Source organism: Notothenia rossii (genome assembly GCF_949606895.1).
Source record: "Notothenia rossii genome assembly, chromosome: 7".
Lineage (NCBI taxonomy): Eukaryota > Metazoa > Chordata > Actinopteri > Perciformes > Nototheniidae > Notothenia > Notothenia rossii.
In genome coordinates this window covers 3,253,503-3,279,252 of record NC_136905.1, presented here as the reverse complement: position 1 = coordinate 3,279,252, position 25,750 = coordinate 3,253,503, and the positions used below count along the sequence as shown (strand labels likewise).

The window sequence follows — 25,750 nt, the reverse complement described above, 5'->3', positions numbered from 1 at the left end:
ATACAGCAGTGTAGAACTGTTACTTAAGTAAAAGTACAAAAGTATTAGCTTGAAAAAAATATGTAAAGTACTCACTATGCCAACTGACCTTTTTCACAATTATTTATATATATATAACATTACATTATTCTCAACTTAGAGTAAGTGCAATAAACCATGTAGCGGCGATCGCTCATCAAAAAGGCCACTCATGGACGTGAGCAGTCAGAGTTCCCAACGCGTGTTGTGGTGAAGGATGAGGTCCACCATGACGCCATTTGTAATGCTTTATTTCTTTCTCCAAGGTTAACATGTTATTTTACGACTCACGTAGGCCTATCTAAAATCTTGGTTAAAACATAACTATCACGCACACGCTCAGACACAAACAATCACGGTCAACACGGTTGAAAAACGTGTGGCTTCCTCTCTAACCTCTCCCAGCTGATCACCTGTGCCCACATATAAAGGTTAATTACCTCCCGTGCTCCCAGGTGAGCAGATTGGATGATGACGCGTTCACACACACATAGACAAACCCCGTGCACAACCCAAAGCAAATTGGCTCCAACAAACCATAAAGAAACAAACTCTTACAAGTCTACTACTAAATGATTACATCACCATATCATTTATCACTTGCCTTTGAGCTAAAGCCGCAACCAAATCATAAACGCTGAAAAGCATTTTCCTCATAGGATGATGTGATAGTCCGAGCACAATTAGTTTATCATTCATACATCGTTTATTATCGTTTGTACCAAAAGGTGAGATTATACACCGGGCGACTGATCTAGAGATTACACTCATCACACGTTTGCTTCAGCTCAAGCCGAGCTCCCCGTAAAGATACGGGTCTATCTCTCGGAGAGCATCGATCAGAACCCTGCTGGCTGCAGCTCCTTTTCTTCGCACCGTGTCCACCACCTCTCTGGCTTTGTCAATTTGGGGTTTCACTCTGGCTGACATCATTTCAGAATAAGTGATCACTTCCTTCTCAAGAAGTTCATCCAGAAGCTGGTCCAGATTAGCTTGAGACACTCTCTTAATGAACTGTGTCCGAACTGGGCCACCGAGCCTCTGGTCTGCTGGGACTCTGCGCTCTGCTGGGACTCTGCTCTCTGCTGGGACTCTGTCCTCTGCTGGGACTCTGTCCTCTGCTGGGACTCTGCTCTCTGCTGGGACTCTGTCCTCTGCTGGGACATTTCTCTGGGACATTTCCCGTCTTGGAACTGGAAGATAAACAAGCAAAATACTTTGTTATGTAACATTACTTAAATGTAAAAACGTGTTCACTCAGCAGACAGATAACATGTACTCTGTGAATGACTTTCCCCCTCAGAGATAAAGAGATATTTATGTTCCTCAACATCCCAGTGGGGGATTTTTCTTCACTTCAAAGTTATTTTATGTAACATCAAAATGTCTAAAAACGACTACTCCATTGTTATATATTTTAATGAAGGTTACGGTGCATTTCATCTGGTCTCCTGTGACGGCGTTTTATTCCCTTTAGTCATGCGTCGATGTTGTCTGCCAAAGGTCATAAACTGACTTTTTATCCAGTTTGTAACCACAATTTCACCATACACTTGTTAGATCTTGGTGCTTTTTAAATGTATATTTTAACTCGGTGAAGGATTTTAGTTATAGGACGTCTGCATCTCAGGTAAATCAGAGAAACAAGCTGAGTAAATGTTAGCATCAGCCGAACAGCATGCATTAATAAGAGAATGCAATTCCTGAAGAAATTGCTAGTGGGAATGCTTTATGCTGAAAAGCTGACGCTAAACTGCTATGCTGAAATGTAATGAAGAAAGTGAATAATTTAGATTGAAATGATACATGAACACTGGGGGCTTGAATGTGTGATGAGAGAAGAAAATAAAGTAAAAAGGCTTGGAAAAGCAGCAGAATATTTGAACTGCAAACTTTTGAACTAACTTGATGGTGAATGATCTGTCGCCATGGCAACGGCATTTGACGACACCCCATAATACGCTTAGATGCGTTGATGGCTGCATAGTTACCAAACCTGTGAAGTTTTAGGCTGTTTGGAGCATTTTCATTGAAGTTATGAGAAAACCGTGTTTCAAGGCGAGCATTTTGTTGCCATGGCAACGGCATTTGAAGAAATCTCAAAACTGTCCCGTAGATGTCTTCACGGCTGGAGTGTTTGAGCACTTTTTGAACATTTGCATAGGAGTTATAGCGACATCATGTTTTATGGCGAGGGATGCGTTTCCATGGAAACGGCTTATGGTGAGATCTCAGATTTGGTGTAGAGCTGTTGAGGCATGGACCGGTGATATACAAGTGAAGATTGGGGGACGATTGGACTGTGTCGATGGGACTTACAGCCACATCGTGTTTCATGGCGAGTGGTCCGACCGAGCTGAACGTTTTGATGTTTGAACGGATGTTCAATGCGGGAGAAGCGCGGCAAAATAGCGACGGAATAATAAAAAACATCCTGAACCAGGAACACTGAAGGTATTCTAACCGGGAGAAGCTGACGACTGTAACTCCACGCTGCTTCAGAACCACAACCAGCTCCAGCTTTTACTATTGTTTACATACAGAGACTTCTAGTAGATGTAATTGTGTGTTTGAAGTAGTAATGATGCGCTGCCAACCGCATGGAGCATTAACAGAGATCGACATGAGATGGAAAATTAAAGCTAAACTTTCTATTGTATATCCAGCCTATCACTGGAGTCAGTACCTTCCAGTGACACGTGCCGTTTCCAGACTTCATTTCCACCTTGGTCCTGGACCTTCAAAACCACTCTCTCTGTTCTCGTCGTCAGGAAAACTTCAAATGTCGGATGGTAATTTGGTCCAAACATTGATTCAAAGTCTTCATGCTGAAAACCAGAAGCAGAAGTTCAAGTTTATCTGTTTCTTTCCTGATTGTGAATCCATATGCAGCGAAACCTGTGTTAATGATCATTGTGTTTCTTTAGAGGAGTATCAGTGACTCACCTCAGGCTGAATGTGGAAGCCCTCAGGTTCACAGTGCACACTGTAACTGTGATCAATGTCCAGCTTACAGCTGGAGGACATCTTGATGAGCACAGCACTTTCTTGTTTGACAGCAACCTTCAGTCACAGGACATTTTGATCACTTTAGTTCATGCTCTCACAGTCAGGAGCGATATATCCTTATTATTATGTTTGTAATTGATTGTATATTATCATCCATCACCATTTGTTATTTTTAGATGTGATCTTTAAATAAATGTTCCCTCTCTGTATCGGGACACAAAAAAGTTATTTAATTCTTGGATATAAGCTATTGAGGAATACCGTTATTTTTAACAGGGATGTGGAATATAGAATACTTCTCACATAAGTCTTTGAAGTCTTTTCTGTTTATAGCATTTATGCAACACAAAAGACTGCTGCCCGAGCGTCAACACATAGTGAGTAAGGATGAGATCACATGATCCATCTCAGGAAGCCTTTCAGGTTTGTGCTGTGACTACCATAATTCCTTAAGTATCAAGTGACACTGGCAAACAGAAATACAAGCTGAGAGAGAATCCAAAAAAACAATAGATCTTACTCTCTCTGTGGAAACATCTGTGGTTAAAATCAAGTGTCTCGTCTGACAGTGAGCATGAATAGAGGCTGACTTTACCTCCTCCTTAGGGACGTTTTTCTGCAGCAGAAATACATCCAGTATCTGCTCCTCTCTGACCGGGGGTCGCAGGAACAGCAGAATTTGGCCCTTTATCCGCCACTTTAGAAGCCTTTTAAATGTATCGATGATAAGGCCATAGAGAGAGAGGTGAAGCACGTTCACCACCACGTGAGTGGGTGTGACCTCCAGCGGCTCCAAGAAGCTCAGGCCTTCATCAGTGATGTGGACGACAGACAACAGGCCGTCCAGGAGCAGCGCTGTGGAGCAAAGAGCTGGTCATCTGTTGCTTTGAAACAGCTTCATCTCTGCATAATCAATGTCTTGAGTTCAAAGGTAACATATTGGTTTGTCAAGGACTTTGAACCCTTCAAAGCATGTACCAGTTGATATCCTTCACTTGTTATTTGTTACGTTTTATTATTGTTCTGTAACATGTCTGGATGTGAGCATTAACTCTTATCCATCAACTTTATTTGTTATGAAAACAATACCACCGGAAAGTTTGTGATAAAAACTTGATTGTGTCCTTTTTCATTATCTTTGTTTACAGAGTTTAACCAGACTGACAGTGTGAAGGAAACAGCAGGTGCATTAGAAAAGAAGAATAAAACTAACTGTTAGCTTAGCATCAGTGTATGTGCAGATTTAAACAGCTTCCTGTTTCAGTGTCAGGTGCACAATAAAGACTTTAACAAGCTACAGGCACTGTGTTGCTTAGCAACACAATTCTTCTTCAAACTTCACAACAGAAACACGAGTTTAGTCTTGAGTTAGCAGCTGACCACACTCTGAACTGGGTTCAAAGAAATCTAACTCTGTATTTAGAGCTGCATTGCACCGTATGCTTCAATGATGATCAATAATGTCATGAAACTTATCAACTACATTTCTTTTTGATCATTTCACTCTTCTTCTTTTGGGGATACATTTCTTTGAATGTAAGTAATATCTTTGGTGTCTGAATTATACTGTTGTTATCCTTGTTAAACTAGTTTTAATAAAGACCGACAATATCCTCATAACTCTTAAAAGGTAGTGTATAGTTGTAAAAGTAGCACGATTCATTATGTCAAAGCTTGGAAAGTATCTAGATATCCCTGCCCTGATGCCAAAGTAACTGGCAACTGAATATGTTTTGCCGTTTGATGTCTATGTCTGGACCGCTGCGTAAAAAGGAGGGTTTCTGCCCCGTTACTCCCTCTTGTCTTGTCAGTTTGAAAAGCATTGCTTTTCGGCCAAACTGTAAACAGTTTTATCGAACGGACTTCTTTGTGCAGATGTGAGCGTCCTTAACAACGGTCAATAAGTCCTTGACAGCGGTCTGTCTGTTCTGGATTAACAACGTGTCACGTGTTCTGAATTAACCAATCAGAATCGAGTATTCAACTAAGCCATGTAATAAAAGGTGCTAATCATTATCTAAGTGTATTTGTTAACACTAGAGGTCTTTACCATCCTCTGTCTCACTGTGTGGCAGGTGGAGCTGGACGACAGCAGCTTCATCAGAACTCTTCACGTTGAACAGCGGCCCTGCTGCCTGCTTGCCAGCTGATTGGAGGAGGCTCTCCTCCCAAGGGACCGTCCTGTACAGAAGCTCCGCCTCCTGAGCCATGACGAACTCCAGGCCAGTCAAATCACACTGGAACACACCTGGACCAGGACACCTGAACCTGTAGACACACAAGAGACAAGTTACTACAACAAGCCTTCACTGGCCTGTTGGTCTACAGATGTGTTTTGACAGGTGTTCATGTGCAGCGCAGGACTGATAACAACCAGGGGACCAGTCCACTCCCTTTTGAGAAATCTTCCGACATTTAGATTGTTTGATTTGTTTCAATTAAGGGCCTTTTTTGATGGAATTGCATATGTCACTTGGTTTGTGTCCCAAAGCAACATTAAAGACAAATGCCATGAACCTGAACATTTAGTTTAGTTTAAAGAACAATATCTGTATCAGTGCTCATAAGAGAAAGTTTAATATATTTTAAATGGCCTCATGTGTTAGGAGTATTGGACCTACCTAGCTCTTGAAGCACCCGCTCCCAGTGTTTCATCACAATAAACACTCTGTGCAACGTATTACCGCTGTTGTTAGACAAACTAGCATGAATCTTATCACCTGTTTGAGCTACTATACTATTATGACATCGTTTATTCACTTTGAGCGCCAACCGGAAGATTCTTGCTCTCACACTGTGTATGAATGAGCTTCTCACCGCAGCCAAATAGCGAGGGTGGAAGACACACATACACTCACACTCACCGGCAGCAACATCCGTTGACCACCCGGTTAATCTGCTCCAACAAAGGGGCCTCTTGGTTTTTGTTATGATTGTTTCCGTCTGACAGACATGGCCAAAAACAAGCTTTTCATCCGATTTCTACAGTGACGCCACCAGCGCTTTATGAAAAGTTAATTATCTTTAACTTAGGGCTGCTACACAAGAAAACCAAAACACTCAGAAAGAAAACGCTGCGCTTTTTTTTGAGTCAGTCGCATGTTTTCATTGGATTCAATTGAAAAAAGAGCCTGGTGCAGACTTGGCCCTTTCGTATCGGTTAGCCTGACACCATACTAAGTCAGCAGAATGAATAACAATTTGAAATCACATACTTTAGCCCAGTGTTTTAAAACCTTTTTTTTAACCGTGGTTAATTTATTACATAGAAAAATAATCCTGCTGCACACTAATGACAAACATAATTAGAAACTGACACATTGTAGCCTGATATACCTGTTTTGTGGGGACGGGTGTTTTGTTTTGAGATTATGTTTAAGCTTGCTTGGTACAATGGCACCAGCTGGGTTTTTGCTCTCGGTAAGGTTCTCTCAAACTTGGTAACTATTGCTTAAATCTCTGTGTATTGAATGCTGAGGGAATGGTTTAGATGAAAGTTTTGAACGGGATTTTTTAACCAACCATTCTTAAATGTGTCAGGATTCTTAAACCTACCATTCTTAAATGTGTCAGGATTCTTGGCACTGTTGGATAGATTTCCCCAAACGCCGAGCGTCACAGAGTTGATCCACGGTGAAAATCAATCCAAACAAAAGATTAGGGATTAGATCTGTGTCCGTGACCCTAGCATTTCATATTGCTGTTCGTCTTGTCACTGCAACCTCTCCCGCTGATCACTTAACTCTACTGCCTTAAATGAACAAGTTACCTTCTGCTACCCACTGGCATGGAAGAGTATTTCATTACCTAGCCAGCCACTATATTGCAGGCACAGACGCTTAAATAGGCAAATTATTTTCAGCAACTAAATCGATTTGCACCGGTTAAGTGTTTTTGGAAGATCTCCCACGGAACACCTGACGATCTCACACTAGTGGCACAGTGGTTGAAACTCACATATTTTAGCTCTAGAAATAACTCACCTGTACTGGTGACATCATTAGCCTCTGTTGAGATCTTCATATTAGGATGAATACTTAAAACAAAAATTAATTTTAATCAAATATAGTCAATTATATTCTTGTATAACCCACAATGAAAATGTTTCATATTTTATGATTTTCTATATTTACAGTATAAACAAAACACAAGTGGTTTGTTAAATTGAGTGTGAGGCCTGTAATGGTTTATGGGTGTCACTGATTAGAGAGGAGGCAGTTTCTTCCCTCTCCCTACAGCGGTGCACAGGGAGGGGGGCTCCTGACTTAGTGATAAAGAACTAAGAGGCCCCAAAAATGTGTTTTTGCCATAGCCGAGAATAATGTTTTAGTTCTGCACACTCGAGGTCATGAACTTTTGTTACATAAGCCTGGGAAGGTGTGTCTTATGACATAGCCATAGAATATGTCTGGTCATGTCCAGTCCTGTACATCAGAGGCCATGCCCAGTTTCCACAAATATGGGCATGGAGGAGGTGTCTTTAGGTTTTTATATCCTGTTTTTGAGCATAAAGACACTGGCGGAGAGGGAGCATGAGAGAGAGAAGGGGGGTTCCCCTGGTATACTCTCTCCCGGTAAGCTCTGTCCCTCAGAGCTGGGTTTTTGCTCTCGGTAAGGTTCTCTCAAACTTGGTAACTATTGCTTAAATCTCTGTGTATTGAATGCTGAGGGAATGGTTTAGATGAAAGTTTTGAACGGGATTTTTTAACCAACCATTCTTAAATGTGTCAGGATTCTTAAACCAACCATTCTTAAACGTGTCAGGATTCTTAAACCAACCATTCTTAAATGTGTCAGGATTCTTAAACCAACCATTCTTAAACGTGTCAGGATTCTTAAACCTACCATTCTTAAACGTGTTGGAATTCTTAAACCAACCATTCTTAAATGTGTCAGGATTCTTAAACCAACCATTCTTAAATGTGTCAGGATTCTTAAACCTACCATTCTTAAATGTGTCAGGATTCTTAAACCTACCATTCTTAAATGTGTCAGGATTCTTAAACCTACCATTCTTAAATGTGTCAGGATTCTTAAACCTACCATTCTTAAATGTGTCAGGATTCTTAAACCAACCATTCTTAAACGTGTTGGAATTCTTAAACCTACCATTCTTAAACGTGTTGGAATTCTTAAACCTACCATTCTTAAATGTGTCAGGATGCTTAAACCTACCATTCTTAAATGTGTCAGGATTCTTAAACCTACCATTCTTAAATGTGTCAGGATTTTAGAACTAATTAGAGAACCTTCGCCACCACAAGGAAATTCCATTTGGATTTTGTCGGAAGACTTTAATGGGTGAACTATGAATTAAGGTTTTAGATTAGAAAATAACCCCAGCATGATATGTTTAGTATAATTATAATGTTGTAAAGAGAGAAGGTAAAAACCTGTATTAGTTTGGACCTATTTTTCTTCAAATAGACTGATCCCACCTTTTGGACTGGGACAACTTAAAAGACATCTGCGCTCTCCTCTCCTGCTTCAAAGCTAAGATTGCACCCTGCCACACTCACACTTAGGTAGGGCCACACCTCATCACTGATATCAAAATCCTTCGGGATCGCTTAAACAGATTTAGCGGGTCGTCTGAATTGAAACAGCAGTTAATTGAACCTGGTTCTTCAGGAGTTATAGAGGTGAGATCTTGCTGACGTTGGTGGATCTGAGCCAAGCAGTAAACTTACAGGGACTCAATAACTTCGATTAGGTCAATTAGTAGGTCAGAGTAATTTCCCGGAATAAATGATCAGCTCCTCCCGACTCTTACACCTCAGAACAGGTGTTATAGAGGGATCTGAGAGTGCGTTCACACCTGCATTTTATAGTCCGGTTGAATCGAACCCTGGTGCGTTTAGCCGCTTGGTGCGGTTCATTTGTGTCGGTGTGAACACAGTCAGAGACCTCTTAAGTGAACTAAACAACCGGACTCTGGTCCACTAAAATAGGTGGTCTCTGAGCGCTTGCTTGCGAACTCTGGAGCGGTTCATTGCTGGTGTGAACGCAGTCCGCACCAAAAAATAGGAAGCGTAGTATTTACGAGTCACAAGAACGCGGATATCTTCAACGAAGCGGAGGGATCTAGATCGGCATGAAGGTGTTCTTTTCCCCATAATGACCAAGTCGCTGCACATTATCCCGCTTATTACATGGCCACATTCTCAACAAACATGACTCCCAAAATTAACTTAAATGCTTTTGTGGATTTAGAAAATGATTTTATTGATTTAAAAAATAGTTGTAAGTATTGATTTAAATTGACATGCATCCGCTAAGAAAAATAGTCCGTTGTTACCGTTTGAACTAACGTAGCAACGGCAGGAACTGCTTCAATAGTGTTTTTGAGGAGCTTTTTGATTACCGATTTGAAAACATCGCTGCTTGCTTTAAAAGTAGCACAATTCATTATGTCAAACCTTGGAAAGTATCTAGATATCCCTGCCCTAATGCCAAAGTAACTGGCAACTGAATATGTGTTGCCGTCTGATCTCTATGTCTGGACCGCTTCGTAAAAAGGAGGGTTTCTGCCCGTTACTTCTCCGCTGTTTTCTTGTCTTGTCAGTTAGAAAAGCAAACTGCATGCAGTTTGCTTTTCAGCCAAACTGTTTACAGTTAAATCGAACGGACTTCTTTGTGCAGATGTAAGCGTCCTTAACAACGGTCAATAAATCCTTGACAGCGGTCTGTCTGTTCTGGATTAACAACGTGTCACTTGTTCTGAATTGACCAATCAGAATCGAGTATTCAACAAAGCCATGTAATAATGTTTTTTAACGGACATTGTCTGATTATATAATCATATGCCGGGCCGCTAGTGTCTGTTGATCTCCACATTAACAGCAGCATGAGAATAACCTGCCGAAAGTGCCGATGCTCCATGGCGGAGGCTCCGCTAGAAATTGCCGGGATTTGCGTTTTCACCCCCTTAATGTCTGAACAATGGTTGAACAGCATTTCCGAGCACATGACTTGTGTTTAAAGTTTATAGTCCGTTATGGTTTTGCCCGTGTAAACTCAAACCGAACCTTCTGAAAAATAAAACAATGTAACAAACTGTGGTCTGGTGCGCAGCAGAGAGCGGACTATTAGGTGTGAATGCACCCGAGTGTGTGCACAAGAGTTTCTGACGGGAGATTTCCGGCAGGTCGGGGGGGGGCGGGGGTAGAAAGGTTTATTCTGAGGGGTTGAGACTGGAAAATGTTGAGAACCACTGCTGTATACCATCTTACACATAGAGGCATTATATTATATATGTCTGCTGGAAAGAGATTGGAGGCAATACCTCACGGTAAAAGGCAGGACATCAAATACATATGATTATATAAATACTTACATAAAAGAGTAGTAGGAACAGATTATAGGATTACCTGTATGAAGATTCAGATGTGCGTTCAGGTGAGAAGGAAACTGGAGCCTGGAGTTATGATAGACACAAAGTTGGTTATTTTAAAAGATAAGATGATATAATAAAGATAAGAAGTACTTTATTGATCCCAATTTGGGAAATGTTTGTGTTGCAGCAGCATAAAAAGACATGGCATTGTACAATAACAATTAGAAGACTAGAAATAAACAAGAAAGTAGAAAATATAAAATAAAACAGAGACTGACATTTGTCTGGATCCCAATGAACAGCTATGATATTTTATTAAGTGGTGAAACCTCTATAAATATACTTTGCACTCTCCAACTGCTCCTCTCATCTGTTGGTCATTAACGGGTTAACATGTGAGATAGCGCTGAGCAACCACTGTAGCCCCCCAGCCAATCACAGCACTTTGTGGCAGGACAGCAGATGAGTACATAATGATACATAATTAAATATATTTCTTAATTTCCCCAAATGTACTGTTGTCTAGTCTATGTTTATGAATAGCTCGCATCTTTCTCTGGATCCCGGAAAAATAATGAGCAATAATTACATTTGATTCAGTGATGAAACAATAATAGATAAACTTCACTCTGTATAACTGCTCACCTTTCTGTCGGTCTTCACTTCCTGTTCAGAGTCACCTGAGAGAAGAGGTGACAGAGAAAAATAATAATAATAAAACTTAAAGAAAGGTAAACATTAAACAACTAAATGAAAATGGAATTAAAACAAATGTTTTGTTGTTCTATGAGGGCATGCTTTTAAGATCAGATTTAAAATGTACAATATCTTGATGAATGGAGGATATGGTTTCAGTACTCACAGGTCTTCTGGATCTTGGCTCTGATCGTCTTGCCTCTGATACTGTAAGGATGAACACAATCCAACAGTTTTAGATCCAGTTTAAAATAAGTGTTTGTTCTTTGAGTCAGATTCAGAGTCCTGATCTCATGCTTTACATCCCATCATATCTTCTCTGCAAACACTACGACTGACCCCCTCAGCTCTCAGCTGCATGACAGGAAGTCATTAATCTAGAAACTAAAAACATGACAGGAAACAAAACAGAATACCTTGTTCACTCCGTTAAATCCTTTATATCTGTTAAAAATCTGAATACTTATGTGGCTTCGCATTGTCAGTTTACAATATATAGTTTATGGAAGAATGATAGATCCATAGGCGGCGCGTGAGTCTCAGGTTTGGGAAGGCTAAATAACTTTTTTTTACTTGACGCTGCCCGCCTCCGGCGTCTATAGAAAAGAGCTCAACTCAGTGAAAGCACCGCCTGCTGACCAATCAGAGCTCAGTGTGCGGAGTTTAAATCCATCAAGTCATATTACAGGAGAAAGGAAATACAGTTTAAACTGCCGTATACAGAGAAGACGCCGACGTGTCGCACTTATCATTCATATCACACTGATAACACATCATCAATCAGATCATCGATCAATATCACAATATCTCCTTATCTGAGTCAGCTTCTCGAGCCGTATCTGGCCATGCAACCAGGGGCGTAGCTGGTAAATTCTAGGCCCAATGATAGAATCTATTTGTGGGTCCCCAATCCATGCGAGTGAATTTTTGGCCATTTATTTATTGATGAAAACTAGGGCCGGGACTTTAACGCGTTAATTAAGATTAATTAATTACACAAAAATTAACGCATTTAAATCGCACTTATTTTTGCACCGCGGAACGTTTCTCACTGGATGAGTTTCAGGGGTACCGATTATACTGGAGCACCAACTAACGTTCATGACTTCGGACAACAACAAACCACAGTGAACAATAGTAAAACATGAACGAAGAAGCTGATGAGACCGCTTTGGTTGGCCCCGTGGATGGGACATTTTGTTTTAAAAAACGGACGGATGGAAGCGTCAATAAGAGCAAGGTTGTTTGCAAATTATGCAAAAAGGAATTTGCATATCACCGCAGCACATCAAGCCTCAAGCATCACCTCAATGCTAAACCTATAGCAGCTACCGTGGAAGCTAGCGTGGACGTTAGCCCGACTCGGAGTACAAGGACCCACACCCAATTCGCGTTGATCAAACAGTGGCCTATGCAACAGAGAGATTTTATTTTTCATCAGGATATTGGAAGAATAGGAGGGATTGAGGTCAATCACTGGCACTTCTTTATTTTATTTTAAATGGTACACTTTATGTTGAACTATTTATTACGTTGTTGGTGCAACTGGCACTTTATGTTGAACTGTTTATTGTTTTGGCCAAGGTTATTGAGAGAGTTGGACTGAAATTGATTAGATTTTTTAAATCAACTGTTGGTAAATCAACAAAGTCTGTTATGGCCTCTGAAGCAACAGAGAGATGTTTTCTAATAGTCAGGGTTTCCAATGTTCTGAATGTACTTGAAAGTATTGTGTTTTACTTCAAAAACAAAGTGTTATAGTTTACAGAAGGTCTACCTACCTATAGGCTACCTGAATCTCTGAAATGTACTATATTCCTAAATATGCTATTGCTACACTTTATGGCAAAAATTGCACTTTTCTGTTGGTCTTGGTTAAGGACCACCTTGAAAAAAATAAACAATGTTTTGTTGCTTAAGCTTATGTATTCAGTCATTATTCAATGGTATACTAAAATCCATGTGAAAAAAATTGCTTCTCACTGTTCTCAGGTCAAATATTTAAATGTGATTAAAAATGCGATTAATTGCGATTAATTAATTACAAAGCCTGTAATTAATTAGATTAATTTTTTTAATCGAGTCCCGGCCCAAATGAAAACGCATAATATGGTTTTTACCTATACATTCGGATCAGCAGTTCAGCACCAGTTCAGGATATCGCATTGCGTTCATCTTCAATGAATGGACCAATGCAATAGTCTACCAAAGAACCTTGAGTTGCACTATCTAGGCATATTTTCCCCTATTCTTGTGACAATGTTTTCTGATACTCAACATACAAAAGCTGTTACTTGTCCTGTCTCTCTGTAATCCCATCTCCAACACAAGTAGTCTACTCAAGCACACTATTAGGTTGACAGACACTTACATTTTGATGTGCTCTGTAGTATACAATCGTTCCCTGCTTGGATATACCTTTTACGAAGCAGATTTTGAACTGTCGCGGGCAGAGCACTAGCTTTTTTGCTGTAGCGGCCGGGTTGCTGCCTTTCTCAGCAGAGTGCTAAAGCCCTACCTGTTACACGCGCAAGTAATTCGAGGAGGCGCGAGTGACAAGTGTTGAGCTATTGGTGGGGACAATTCAGGATTCTTGGATACTGGTGGGGTCATGACCTTGCGTCCACCCCCTAAACGACACGATGAAACCCAACCTCGAAAACCCTGTTGAAGTTAATGAACTGTAATGGACTGCAAGAAATCAACATGCACTGACTATCAACTTTATCTTCTGTCTATTTAATTGAAAATTACACCCAATACAGGAATGAACAAACAAAAAATTTAACATTCTTTGACTTATTAAATTAAGATTTGAACAACACAAGGAAAAAAGTATAAATGAACTGAAGATTTGAACATAATTATAAAACAATAAACTCTCAGGACATGAACACACTTACAGCAAACAATGAAAAATGTAGTGCTAGAGGACTATGCATCAGATAGTAATTGTTCACAATGTGGGCTGTAGCCTGTCAGCTTACTATAGGGAAACATCCCACAATCCTGTCATAGACTGGATTTTTATCCCTAAATCCCGAACGCCAATCGCCGGACCTTCTTGGTGACAAAATCTTTTACGAGCTCTTTGAAATCAAGTGACAGAGCCAGCTTGCTTTCAATCGATAACATTGCAAGGCTGTTCAACCTCTCTTGGGACATGGTAGATCTTAAATAGCTCTTGATAAGTTTCAACTTACTAAATGATCTTTCACCACCAGCTACGGTAACTGGGAGCGTCAAGAAAATTCTGAGGGCAATGCAAACGTCTCCAAAAATGCTCTGGAGTTCCATCTTGTATATTGCATTCAGTAGATCAAGAGAGCTACAATCAGGGGGGAAAGTGGCAGAAAATATTTTATTGAGATGCCTTATCTCACTCTCAAACTGATCTGTGAGATCCTGTGAGTATTTCTCCCTCAGTGGCTGACACACAGAAGCCATGACACTGTCACTCAACTTCCCAATTTTAAGTATGGCAGCAAATTCTTCAACAATATTTGCTGTTGTTTGGAACTGAGTGTCCAAGTCACTTATGATCTGGTCCATGGCAGTGAGAAACACAGTGTTACGGAATGTTGTTTCTGGCCTATCCTCCTGACCTGTTCCTTCAGCAGTCTCATCATGAAACCTCTTCCTCCTCCTCTCACGGCAAAGTTCTTTTTTGAAATGAGGTGGAACCTCCATTTCCTTTGCTACCATTGATGCCTCAGACAGAATAGCATCCCATCCATTTCTGAGAGTCTGCATCTCATCTCTTAGTGCAGCAACATTACCTGCCTCCACCTCTATGGAGATTTTCCCTGACTGGAGTATCACATTTCTGTCATCAATAGATTGCAATACTTTCACCCAAATGGTGAGAAGGACAATGGCATCAAAGTACATGAGGTAGTTCCTCAGACCAACAGCTTCAGATCTGACCTCACCTGTGAGACTGCATGAGCTCAGTATGGTAGCAAGGGCTTCAATGACACCAGGTATGTGCTTTGCTACAGGTTTCACAGCATCAATTCTCGCACTCCAGCGAGTGTCAGATAGCCTATGTACAGAGCAACCTGTTTTCTTTTTGCTTATAGACCAACGAGATGGACTGGCACTTACAAATGTGTAGAGGCGGTTAATGTAACTAAAAAGGTAGGAGACTTCAGGGCTCGATTCTGCAGCATGCACGCCTACCAGATTCAACGTGTGGGAGGCACAAGGTGAGAAAGTAGCAAGATTATTCTTTTTCAGTATTTGTGCTTGGACTCCCTTGATTTTCCCTGACATATTCGCCCCATTATCATACCCTTGCCCCCTGCAATCACTAATGTCTATCCCTAGATCCAGAAGCACACTCTCCATTATGCCTGCTATTTCACATCCTGTTTTTCCGTTGAAATCTTTGAATTCAATAAATCTTTCAGTGATCTCCCATTCGCCTGTGTCTTCATTATAATGTACATATCTTATGAGCACAACATTTTGCTCGGTGTGGGAAATGTCAGGCATTGCATCACAAATGATTCCATAGTATATGGCATCCTCCCTTTCCGTCAGAATGGTTTTTAAAACCTTTCCCCCACACAATTCAATCAACTCGTTCTGGATGTCTGGGCTCAGATAATGAGTTAGCTGGCTTCCTTTTTTGGATGTCCTGATTTGGCTAAGTGGTCTTTCAAGAGTGGATCATATCGTGACAAAAGTTCTAGCGTACCTACAAAATTTCCATTGTGGACATCGCCCAAAGCATGCGTTTTACCTCGGAAAGCTAAATTCCTCGTTGCCAAGTGCAGAGTGACATCAAGGAGTCTCTGCAAGATAGCTTTGTTTTTCTCAATTTCAGACTGGAGCTCTCTCTGCAACTGATGATCAACGCCACATGCAGTCATAACCGAACACTGTAGGTGTTTCCATCGCAAACAACAGTCCCTGTGATTCCTACTTGTTTCATGGCTCGGGAATTTATCATACATGCGACGCCACTCGACGTCACACATCTTGTATCCCTGGTCACTACTCAAAGCACTAAGAGAGGGTATTTTTTGCTCCTTGGAGAAAAGAACACATGGTATGCAGAACAGTGCATTTGCACTTTCACTGTGAATCAACCAGTCCCTTTTCACTTTTCCCCTACCCTTATCTGCTTTGGTGTATTTCAAGTAATCTGGAAATCTCTTTCCCTTTGAATTATGTGGAAGTTCTTGATCTGTTTCTCGCATTGCTAATTTCTTTACAATAGTTGCCCTGTCCTTGTCACTCATCCTAGCTGGGAACAACCCTGGGTCAAGTGATAGCAGATCTTCTACCTCAGACACCACTACAGGTGGCTCAGTATCTGTGGCATCCTGTGTCGGAGCCTCACTTTGTCCCTGACATTGACTGTCCAATGCTGCTTCCTCCTCATCTGTGCTGCTTTCATGGTCCTCTACCTCTTCTTGTACTGGTACCTCTGCCTCTTCACCTCTGCTCTCCTCGTTGGCTGCCTTGCTCGAGGGCCCTGGCTCTAGAGTATCCATAGTGTACATAATTTATAAAAGGCCCTATAATAGTAATAACACAGTACAGCTCGAGCTATCTCTTAATTGTTATAATAATAATAATAATAATAATAATAATAATAATAATAATAATAATAATAATCATTTGTATAGATATTTTCCAATTGCTCAAATCTAGCTATAGCTACTGTAACAACCTCAATTTAATGTGCCAGTGGTCAATGGTATTGCAATTACTGGAAGAACTAGAGTAACTAAATGTGAATATTACCTAAAGTTGTATTCGATGCATGGTAAGCATATTTAAAATCTGTTTGTTAACCCCAAGCCCTGCTGCTTTACCTCCCTCTCCTTCAACTGGGAACCGGCCTGAGGGAAGGGGTACTGATCCTGAAGCCGCATCTGTGCATTAGAGCAGATGTGATTAGCATGTAACATTATACAGGTTAGGTTAGCTAGCCATAGCAAAAGGGCATAGCTGCTGGATACAAATTCACTGGGCTCATCGACACTCATCTAATTTTTGATAGCAACAGGTAGCTAAGGTCAGCCACAAAATGTTGGCTAAGCTGTTATGGGCTTCAAAACAAGTTCTGTGAATAAATACCTTTCTTGTGAAAATACTTGGTGACTATCTGTCGACCTCTTTTATTATTTTCCTCTTGCTGACGTTTTTTCTTTCGTTTCTGAGCTCCTGATTCATGAGCTGTAGAGGACATTTTCCTGTCAGTCTGTTCAAGCTGCAAGCTGCTGGTGCGCTGGTGTGCCGCCTAGTTATAGTTGAAAGTGGGGGTGCGAGATTAGTAACTGGCAGGCAAGGGATGGTTTGGAGTGGGTCAGGCACGACCACCTCCATGGCAGAATTGATTAAATTTAATGAACAACTGTACGTGCAATTTCCTGCAATATAGAGCACAGAACTGTCTCAAAATCCTATGGGATCCTAAAGGATTCCTATAGGGTTCCAAAAACGTATAGAGATTCCTTTAGCATTTTTTGACTAGGGATGTTATCCTACACTTTAAGCTGTCTGATATCCCATTACCTGTAACTCTTGGGTCTCTTTCTCACTTCCTCTGCCTCCTCCCTGAGTCTGCACAGTCACCACATCTCTCTACATTAAGGAGAGCAATACACTTATGAGTACACTGAACTGGTTTGAATACACAATCTTTATGCTACTCTGTAAAGAAAGGGAGAGGGGGGAATATATTATCCAAGTATTTGTGTCTTAATTTGTTATGTTATCCTACATCAGGCCTATTCAACTGGCGGCCCGCGGGCCAGATGCGGCCCAGAACCAACTCCCGAGTGGCCCAGCCTCCCATAGCCAAATTCCTACACTAGTACAGACCATGAACGCAACACTCCGCGTTGCATAGAAACCACCAAACCACAACGCAGCACGTTTTTTGAAAGTGCATCTAGTGGTGCTAGTAACGGTGGTCCTATGATAGCAACTCTAAAACATGTCTCTCTCAACTCTGAAGCGTAAACAGAGACAAAACGGTCATTGATCTTGTGGAGCAGATCCAAGTCAAGCTGGACCTTTTCGCGACCTACTTGAGCACGGGTCGGATGCTGCATTTTCCTACGCTCCCCAAACACATCACATCTCCGGCACAAATCACAGATGTGGTGACAGATTTCATTGCGAGGTTGAAAGAGAACTTTGCCGGTCGATTGGATGGACTTGCTCTGCCCACAGAGGTGATGGGCTTTGCCAGAGACCCCTTCACTGTTGCAATAGAGGGGGACGTATCAACCAGAGCAAAGGAAGTGGTCCCCTGCATCGACAAGGGGAAATATACACTGGAGCTTATTGACATGCAGCGCACTAACGGGCCAGCAAAGTTTTGGAGTGATGTCAAAAAACAGCAGTTCCCTAACGTTCAGAAAGTAGCGATCTGTGTGCTCAGTATGTTTGGATCAACATACACATGTGAATCAAGCTTTTCACACATGAACTCAATCAAAAGTAGCACTCGCTGCTCCCTGACTGACAGCACTCTTCACCAATGTCTTAGGATTGCATTGACAACCTATGAGCCAAAAATCACTGCTCTTGTTCAAAACTAAGAATGTCCCTTCTCCCATTGAGAAAGTCAGCGATGACAAATCACAAATGAGGTGATAGTAAGCACCTAGTTTACTATAGTAGACGTGTAGTGTAGTATTCATTCATATAGTTACCCGTATCCCTTGTTATGGGTTTGTGCACTGAAGGGTTTGACAGTTCTTTCTGTATTCATTTAAATGCACTCTGTAATGTGTCTGGGTCAAATGTGACCAAAACGTATGATTTTTTGTTATTACTTGAAAAGTGAAAAAATAGTATTGCTACAGTACTACCTCTTTGTGTTGCATTGAAGCTCTTTAGCTGTTTGTTTTGGATGTCAGGACATTTATTAAGACTGATATTATTGTATTCAGTAAATGCACTTTGTGATGTGCCTGGTTAAAAAAAAATAACCTGAATATTTGACTTCTAAAGCAAAAAAATGTAATGCTCCAACTGTGCATTTTTTTTTCAGATTCTGTTAAATTAATGCTAATTTGTTGTTTTTTATGCACTTTTTGACGTACCTCTGTTAGATGAACAATGAATAAAAATGGCATGTTTTTCATCGCAGTAATATGTGTTGGTTTAAAATGTGTCAAGTGTGCATTTCAATAGGCAGGAAGACTCTGCTGATTGCGGGAAGTGCAAAAACATTTTAAATAGCGCATTTCAAATCAGAATAACTCAGTGTGCTTCCAGAATCGGCGAGGACACTATCGATACTGACTCAGCAATCACTGTAAGTTATATTCTTGTTTAAATAGACTTCTCTGTTTCATTTATTCTACTCTGTATAATTGTTCTGTAGTTATTGTAGCTAAAACGGCGATTTCTGAGAGATTTTAAAATCTCAGATCTGCTCAACTCCAGGCGTAACTCAGGTCTCAGTGAGTCACGCCCCTCAAGTGTGCATTTCAATAGGCAGGAAGACTCTGCTGTCGCCCATCAGCAGAAAATAGTTAACTAATTACAGGGGCGTGCCCCCAAAGCCGTGAGAACTGAGCAATCAGGTATCCATCTTAAGTTGCATTTTCCTGGAGCGTCAGCTTCAGCGTCAGCTTGACGAAGACTGACAAAGACATTAAGAGTCCTGTGTGAGTCACGTGGGAGGCAAAGAGGAGGCAAATCCTACTCTGATTGCGCCAAGTATCGCTGGTGTTATTTAGTTTTATTCAATTCTCTTGGGTTCTCTAGCCCCTCATGCTATAATCATGTGTATTTTCTGCATTCCTGTTCATGTGTCTTCTCGCAATTATCACTGGCCCCGTGTTTCTCCTAGATCTCACCGGCCTGCTCTCGTCTATCCCACATGCTCCACTGAGATCCAACATCTCGTTTCAGGGGGCCTGTGGAACTGCCAGTCAGCTGTTCCTAAGGCTGACTTCATCTCTGGCTACGCTTCCCTGCAGTCTCTGGATTTCCTTGCTCTCACGGAGACCTGGATCACTCCATCCAACACATCCACCCCAGCAGCTCTCTCCACAGCATATTCCTTCTCCCATACACCCAGACCCTCTGGCAGAGGAGGTGGCACTGGTCTCCTGCTCTCTCCCAAATGGAGCTTTTCCCTCTTCAAGCTACCTAATTTCACTCCTTCCACCTTTGAATTCCATGCCGTCACAGTAACCCATCCTATACAATTAACCATTGTTGTTCTCTACCGTCCACCAGGCGCCTTGGGGGACTTCTTGGAGGAGTTAGATAATCTCCTCTCACACATCCCTGAAACTGGCCCTCCCGCTGTACTTCTCGGCGATTTCAACCTCCAGACAGGGAAGATATCTGAACTAACATCTCTGTTAACCACCTTTGCTTTCTCACTGTCTCCATCCCCACCAACTCATAAAGCTGGCAATGTCCTTGATCTCATATTCTCAAGGAACTGCTCTACTTCTAACCTCTCTGTAAACCCGCTCCACACCTCATCACTTCTTCATTTCATTCTCTCTACCCCTTTCCAAACATAACAACCTCATCTCTTCTAACTCTGCTCCTGTCCGCCGTAACCTCCGTTCCCTCTCCCCCTCTACCTTTACCTCATCGGTGCTCTCAGCCCTCCCTTCCTCTGACTCGTTCCAACTCCTGCCTCCAAACGCTGCTGCAAAAACTCTCCTCTCGACTCTCTCATCCTCTCTGGACTTTCTCTGTCCTCTCACATCGCGGCCGGCTCGTCAGTCCCCTCCTGCTCCCTGGCTAAATGATGCACTGCGTGCTAATAGAACCATCCTTCGGGCAGCAGAGCGGAAATGGTGGAAATCCAAACACCATGACGACCTCCTAACCTATCAGGCTCTCCTCTCCTCTTTCTCTGCTTCCATCTCTCAGGCAAAAAGCACTTTCTTTCAAGATAAGATCCAATCTTCCTATTCCAATCCCAAAAAACTATTTTCTATCTTCTCCACCCTCTTGGACCCCCCCAAAGCACCTCCCCCCTCCTCCCTTCTGTCAAGCGACTTTGTTAACCATTTTGAAAAAAAGGTTGATGATATTCGCTCTTCTTTTTCTGACTCACCTTTACTCACCGCTGGGTCACCAGACCCTCCCTTCACCCACACACTGACCTCCTTCTCCCCTCTCTCTCCAAGTGAGGTTCTTACCCTCGTTACCTCTGCCCGTCCTACCACCTGTTCTCTGGACCCTATCCCCTCAAACCTCCTTCAGACTATCGCTCCTGATATTCTACCATTTCTCACCCATTTCATCAACACTTCTCTAACTTCTGGTCACTTTCCAAACAGTCTCAAGGAGGCAAGAGTAAACCCTCTCCTAAAGAAACCCACTCTCAACCCGTCTGATGTTATTAACTACAGACCCGTCTCTCTCCTCCCGTTCCTGTCTAAAACACTTGAACGCGCTGTCTTTAAACAACTCTCCTCTTATCTCCATCAGAACAACCTTCTGGATCCGCACCAATCTGGTTTCAAGGCAGGTCACTCAACAGAAACTGCTCTCCTTGCTGTCTCTGACAAACTGCACACTGCTAAAGCAGCCTCCCTCTCCTCTGTCATCATCCTTCTGGACCTGTCTGCTGCATTCGACACGGTGAACCATCGGATCCTCCTTCGCACTGTCCAAGAACTTGGAGTTTCAGGCACTGCACTTTCCCTCCTCACCTCATACCTCAACGACCGCACCTACAGGGTTACTTGGAGAGGGTCCGAGTCCGACCCTTGTCAATTAACTACAGGGGTCCCTCAGGGCTCGGTTCTTGGTCCCCTCCTCTTCTCCCTGTACACAAACTCGCTCGGGTCTGTCATTAGCCCGCATGGTTTTTCATACCACTGCTACGCTGACGACACCCAACTAATTCTGTCCTTTCCCCGCTCAGAGACCCAGGTCGTCGCACGCATCTCTGCTTGCCTAGCAGACATCTCTCGGTGGATGTCTGCTCATCACCTCAAGCTCAACCTTGACAAGACTGAACTGCTCTTCCTTCCGGGAAAAGATTGTCCCACTCTTGACCTAACAATCAACATCGGCACCTCTGTTGTTTCCCCGACTCAGACTGCAAGGAATCTGGGTGTGGTCCTAGATAACAAACTGTCCTTCACTGCAAACATCGCTGCTACAACCCGCTGCTGCAGATACACGCTTTACAACATCAGGAGGATACGTCCCCAGCTGACCCAGACATCAGCGCAGATTCTGGTCCAGGCTCTCGTCATCTCACGCCTAGACTACTGCAACTCCCTCCTGGCTGGTCTACCTACATGTGCCATCCGACCTCTGCAGCTCATCCAGAATGCAGCGGCTCGTCTGGTCTTCAACCTTCCCAAATTCTCCCACACCACACCGCTCCTCCGCTCCCTTCACTGGCTTCCAGTAACTGCTAGAATCCACTTCAAGACACTGGTACTTGCGTACCATGCTGCGAATGGATCTGGCCCTTCCTACATCCAGGACATGGTTAAACCGTACACCCCAGCACGTGCACTCCGCTCTGCATCAGCCAAACAGCTCGCTGCACCCGCACTGCGAGGGGGACCCAAGTTCCCGTCAGCAAAAACACGTGGGTTTGCTATCCTGGCTCCAAAATGGTGGAATGAGCTCCCCATTGAAATCAGGACAGCAGATAGCTTACACATCTTCCGACGCAAACTGAAAACTCATCTCTTTAGACTCCACTTCGAGCGATAAAATTACTAACAAAGCACTTATATACTAATAAAGGGCTGGCTTTCTAAATGCCAGTTGAGTAGCACTTGAAATGTTTGGCTCTATGAAACCTGATGTACTTATATGATTCTGTTTTCTTAAAGGTTGTATCTTCCTGGTCGAATGCACTTATTGTAAGTCGCTTTGGATAAAAGCGTCAGCTAAATGCAATGTAATGTAATGTAATGTAATGTGTCACTACCCGCTTTTTACAGGCCGCTGAATGTCTGGCCCAGCTGAATTCTGTAGTTATAAAATCTGGCCCAACTGAATGTTTAGTTGAGTAGCCCTGACCTACACTTTAAGCTGACTGATATTTCCATTACCTGTAACTCTTGTGTCTCTTTTTCTCCTTCTCTTCCTCCTCCCTGAGTCTGCACTGTCACCACCACATCATTCTACACAGGAGAGCAATACACGTATGAATACACTGAACTGGGTTGAATACATGATTTTTTCTTTTTTCTGCCATGTTCTACCTGGTTGGCTGGCCACACACACACACACACACACACACACACACACACACACACACACACACACACACACACACACACACACACACACACACACACACACACACACACACACACACACACACACACACACACACACACACACACACACACACACACACACACACACACACACACAGTGTGCAGGTTAGTTACAGTAGGAGATGGGCTTCTATCATATTATCTTCTATCATTCTATAATTCATTCTTCTTTTATTTTCATTTCAGGTAGTTGTACCTTAAGAGAATTGAAGGCTGGCATCTGTAAATGCAGATAGATATAAGTACTTTATTCTTATTTTATTATCATTATTTTCTTTCCAATGAAATGAAATCAGAAAATAAGTGGTATATGATGGAAAATATGAAAGTCAATGCTTGAAGGAAAATGGACTTTGGAAATCAGTTTTTTATTTTTTATTTACTGTTCTGTAAAAGTCTTGTCGAATGCAATGTTTTATGTTTTGTGTGGACCCCAGGAAGACTAGTTGTTGTCATGCAACAGCTAATGGGGATCCTAATAAACTCAAACTCTAATGGGCTTCGATCTACCAGGTAGCTAGCTAGTCAAACACACACACTGGTTGATGTTACTAGCTAGCTAGCAAACGTCAGCTAACCGCTAGCTAACATAAAGAGTGACCTGTAATTCAATGCAGCGAAAATGAAGAGAAGGTGATGATTATAAATGTGTTTTATTGTATTGAGTGGTAGAAGTAAAGACATGTCTAACATATTCTTTGTTTGAACAACTTACTGAAAAGGTCTGCCACCAATGACAGACTGGTCGCGGTGATTTACACTCAGCCTACCTGCATCAGGACTGCTGTGGGTGGGAGGCAGTTGATCAAACCATTGTGAGTGAAATGCGGGGGGGGGGGGGGGGGGTCACAATCTTTGGAAACTTAAAAACTCGCTATTAAGTGTCTATAATCAGCACAAGTTCTTTCATTGCGTATTATTAATTCGAAATTGAAATTACATACTTATGTTTGCAGTGATATATTGGGGGGGACATATCATATTTTTCATATGATCAAAAAGTGGGGGTGCAAAAGCACACGTTTGCTCCCCCAAGGTAAATTGTGGGGATGCACCTGCTCCGCTTGCTCCATTGCTCAGGCGCCCATACCATGGGATGAATGAAGGGAGGGGTGCTCATTCTGTCAAACAGAGTAACAAGCACCTGTTTGTTTCTTTTGTGACGTTTTTTTTTAATACAGGCAATTATACTTCTGAGTCATCTACATTAACTTACTTTAGGATAATAATAAAACCATATTAATAAAAATATAATAATAGTGTTCTCTGCTCTCTAGACCGCTGGAAATGCTGGAAACGATGTAGTACATATGTCAGGCCTGTAAGTGGCGCTGCTGCCGCCCAAAATACACCAAAAGCAGCGAAGAAGACCCCGGAGCATGGTTGCCATGGTTGCCCTTCTGTTTATTCTCCGCGGTGGACGGCGTGTTCTCCTGCTGTATCTCTCAGGTAGTCCACCAGCAGATGAAAAACACCCACCTCTCCGCCTTTTCCAAGGAACGAGGGGACCGTGCGGCAGTTTCCATAAAAAATTTTTTTCCGCAGGTCAACATGTCCGTTAAAGTTTAAATCTTCCGTACAAAATTAGGAAAGTGCCGGTCAGAGGTCTTCTTTGTTATTTATTGAGCTTTAAAACAAATTGATAACGACTCTGTAATCTGTATAATAATATAATAATATTTAATAAACGGTGACTGCCTCTCTTTTTCTCCCCCTCTTCTGACAGCCCAGCAGCAGCAGGAGACGTGGGGAGAGGGAGGCGGGCTCTTTCATCGTTATCAGAAAATTATCATATAGGGCACACACGGAGCAGTTGGACCCCCAGAGCGTTGCGTATGCCGGTCTACCCACCTTGGGACCCGTTACCGTAGTCGTTTATTCCCCCCCCCCCCACACACACACACACAGAGCGGAGCAAGGCAACGAAACTTAAAATAATAAGCCGCATTTCACGGCGCACTATGCATGGGGCCGCCTTGTGGGGTTTCCCGACATGTCGTTTCAGTAAATTAAAGGGTGTTTCATGTTGTCGTCGCTGTGAACCTTCTTAATACCTTAGAAAATGCCGTTTAATACTTTTTAATACTTTTTAATAGCCTTAATTTTCGCTAAATTGATTTATCAACTTTTAATACTTTTTAAGACCCCGCGGACACCCTGGTTAGTTAAGATATCATAACTCAAACATATCCAGGGTCTGTTGAACTGGCTTCGTACAGGGCACAGGTGGCTGCGTAGCAGCGCTAATGTCAAAGACACAAACATTATACATTATATTTTTATTTTACCAGGATGCAGTGACACAAATATTTGGGAAGGCTTAGCCTTCCCTAGCCTACAGTACCCGCCGCCCCTGTGATTCCCCAGTGAGAGAAACACCTCCCTGAGTTTAATTATTAAGTATTGTATTAAACTTTAATACAATACTGCT

At 42.2% G+C, this 25,750-nt stretch overlaps 2 protein-coding genes across 2 annotated transcripts in view; both read right to left on the bottom strand.

Annotated features, from left to right (window-relative positions):
• Positions 1-254: 254 nt before the first annotated feature.
• LOC307047691 (NACHT, LRR and PYD domains-containing protein 12-like) overlaps positions 255-25,750 on the bottom strand; it is a 57,718-nt gene continuing 32,222 nt past the window's right edge. The window contains exons 7-14 of the mRNA XM_079694807.1: positions 11,226-11,266; positions 11,009-11,043; positions 10,398-10,444; positions 5,078-5,295; positions 3,623-3,882; positions 2,965-3,081; positions 2,705-2,846; positions 255-1,211 (exon numbers count right to left, since the gene is read on the bottom strand). Of these exons, the coding sequence (XP_079550933.1) occupies positions 802-1,211; positions 2,705-2,846; positions 2,965-3,081; positions 3,623-3,882; positions 5,078-5,295; positions 10,398-10,444; positions 11,009-11,043; positions 11,226-11,266 (1,270 nt within the window). The 3' untranslated portion in view covers positions 255-801. The remainder of the gene's footprint in view (positions 1,212-2,704; positions 2,847-2,964; positions 3,082-3,622; positions 3,883-5,077; positions 5,296-10,397; positions 10,445-11,008; positions 11,044-11,225; positions 11,267-25,750) is intronic.
• Positions 15,753-24,095, bottom strand: LOC307013412 (uncharacterized protein; the record flags this gene model as incomplete). Its single annotated transcript, XM_079640809.1, has 6 exons — positions 15,753-15,761; positions 16,354-16,550; positions 16,888-16,947; positions 17,153-17,315; positions 17,591-17,659; positions 24,090-24,095. 6 exons carry the CDS (start codon positions 24,093-24,095, stop codon positions 15,753-15,755), a joined length of 504 nt encoding a protein of 167 aa, XP_079496935.1.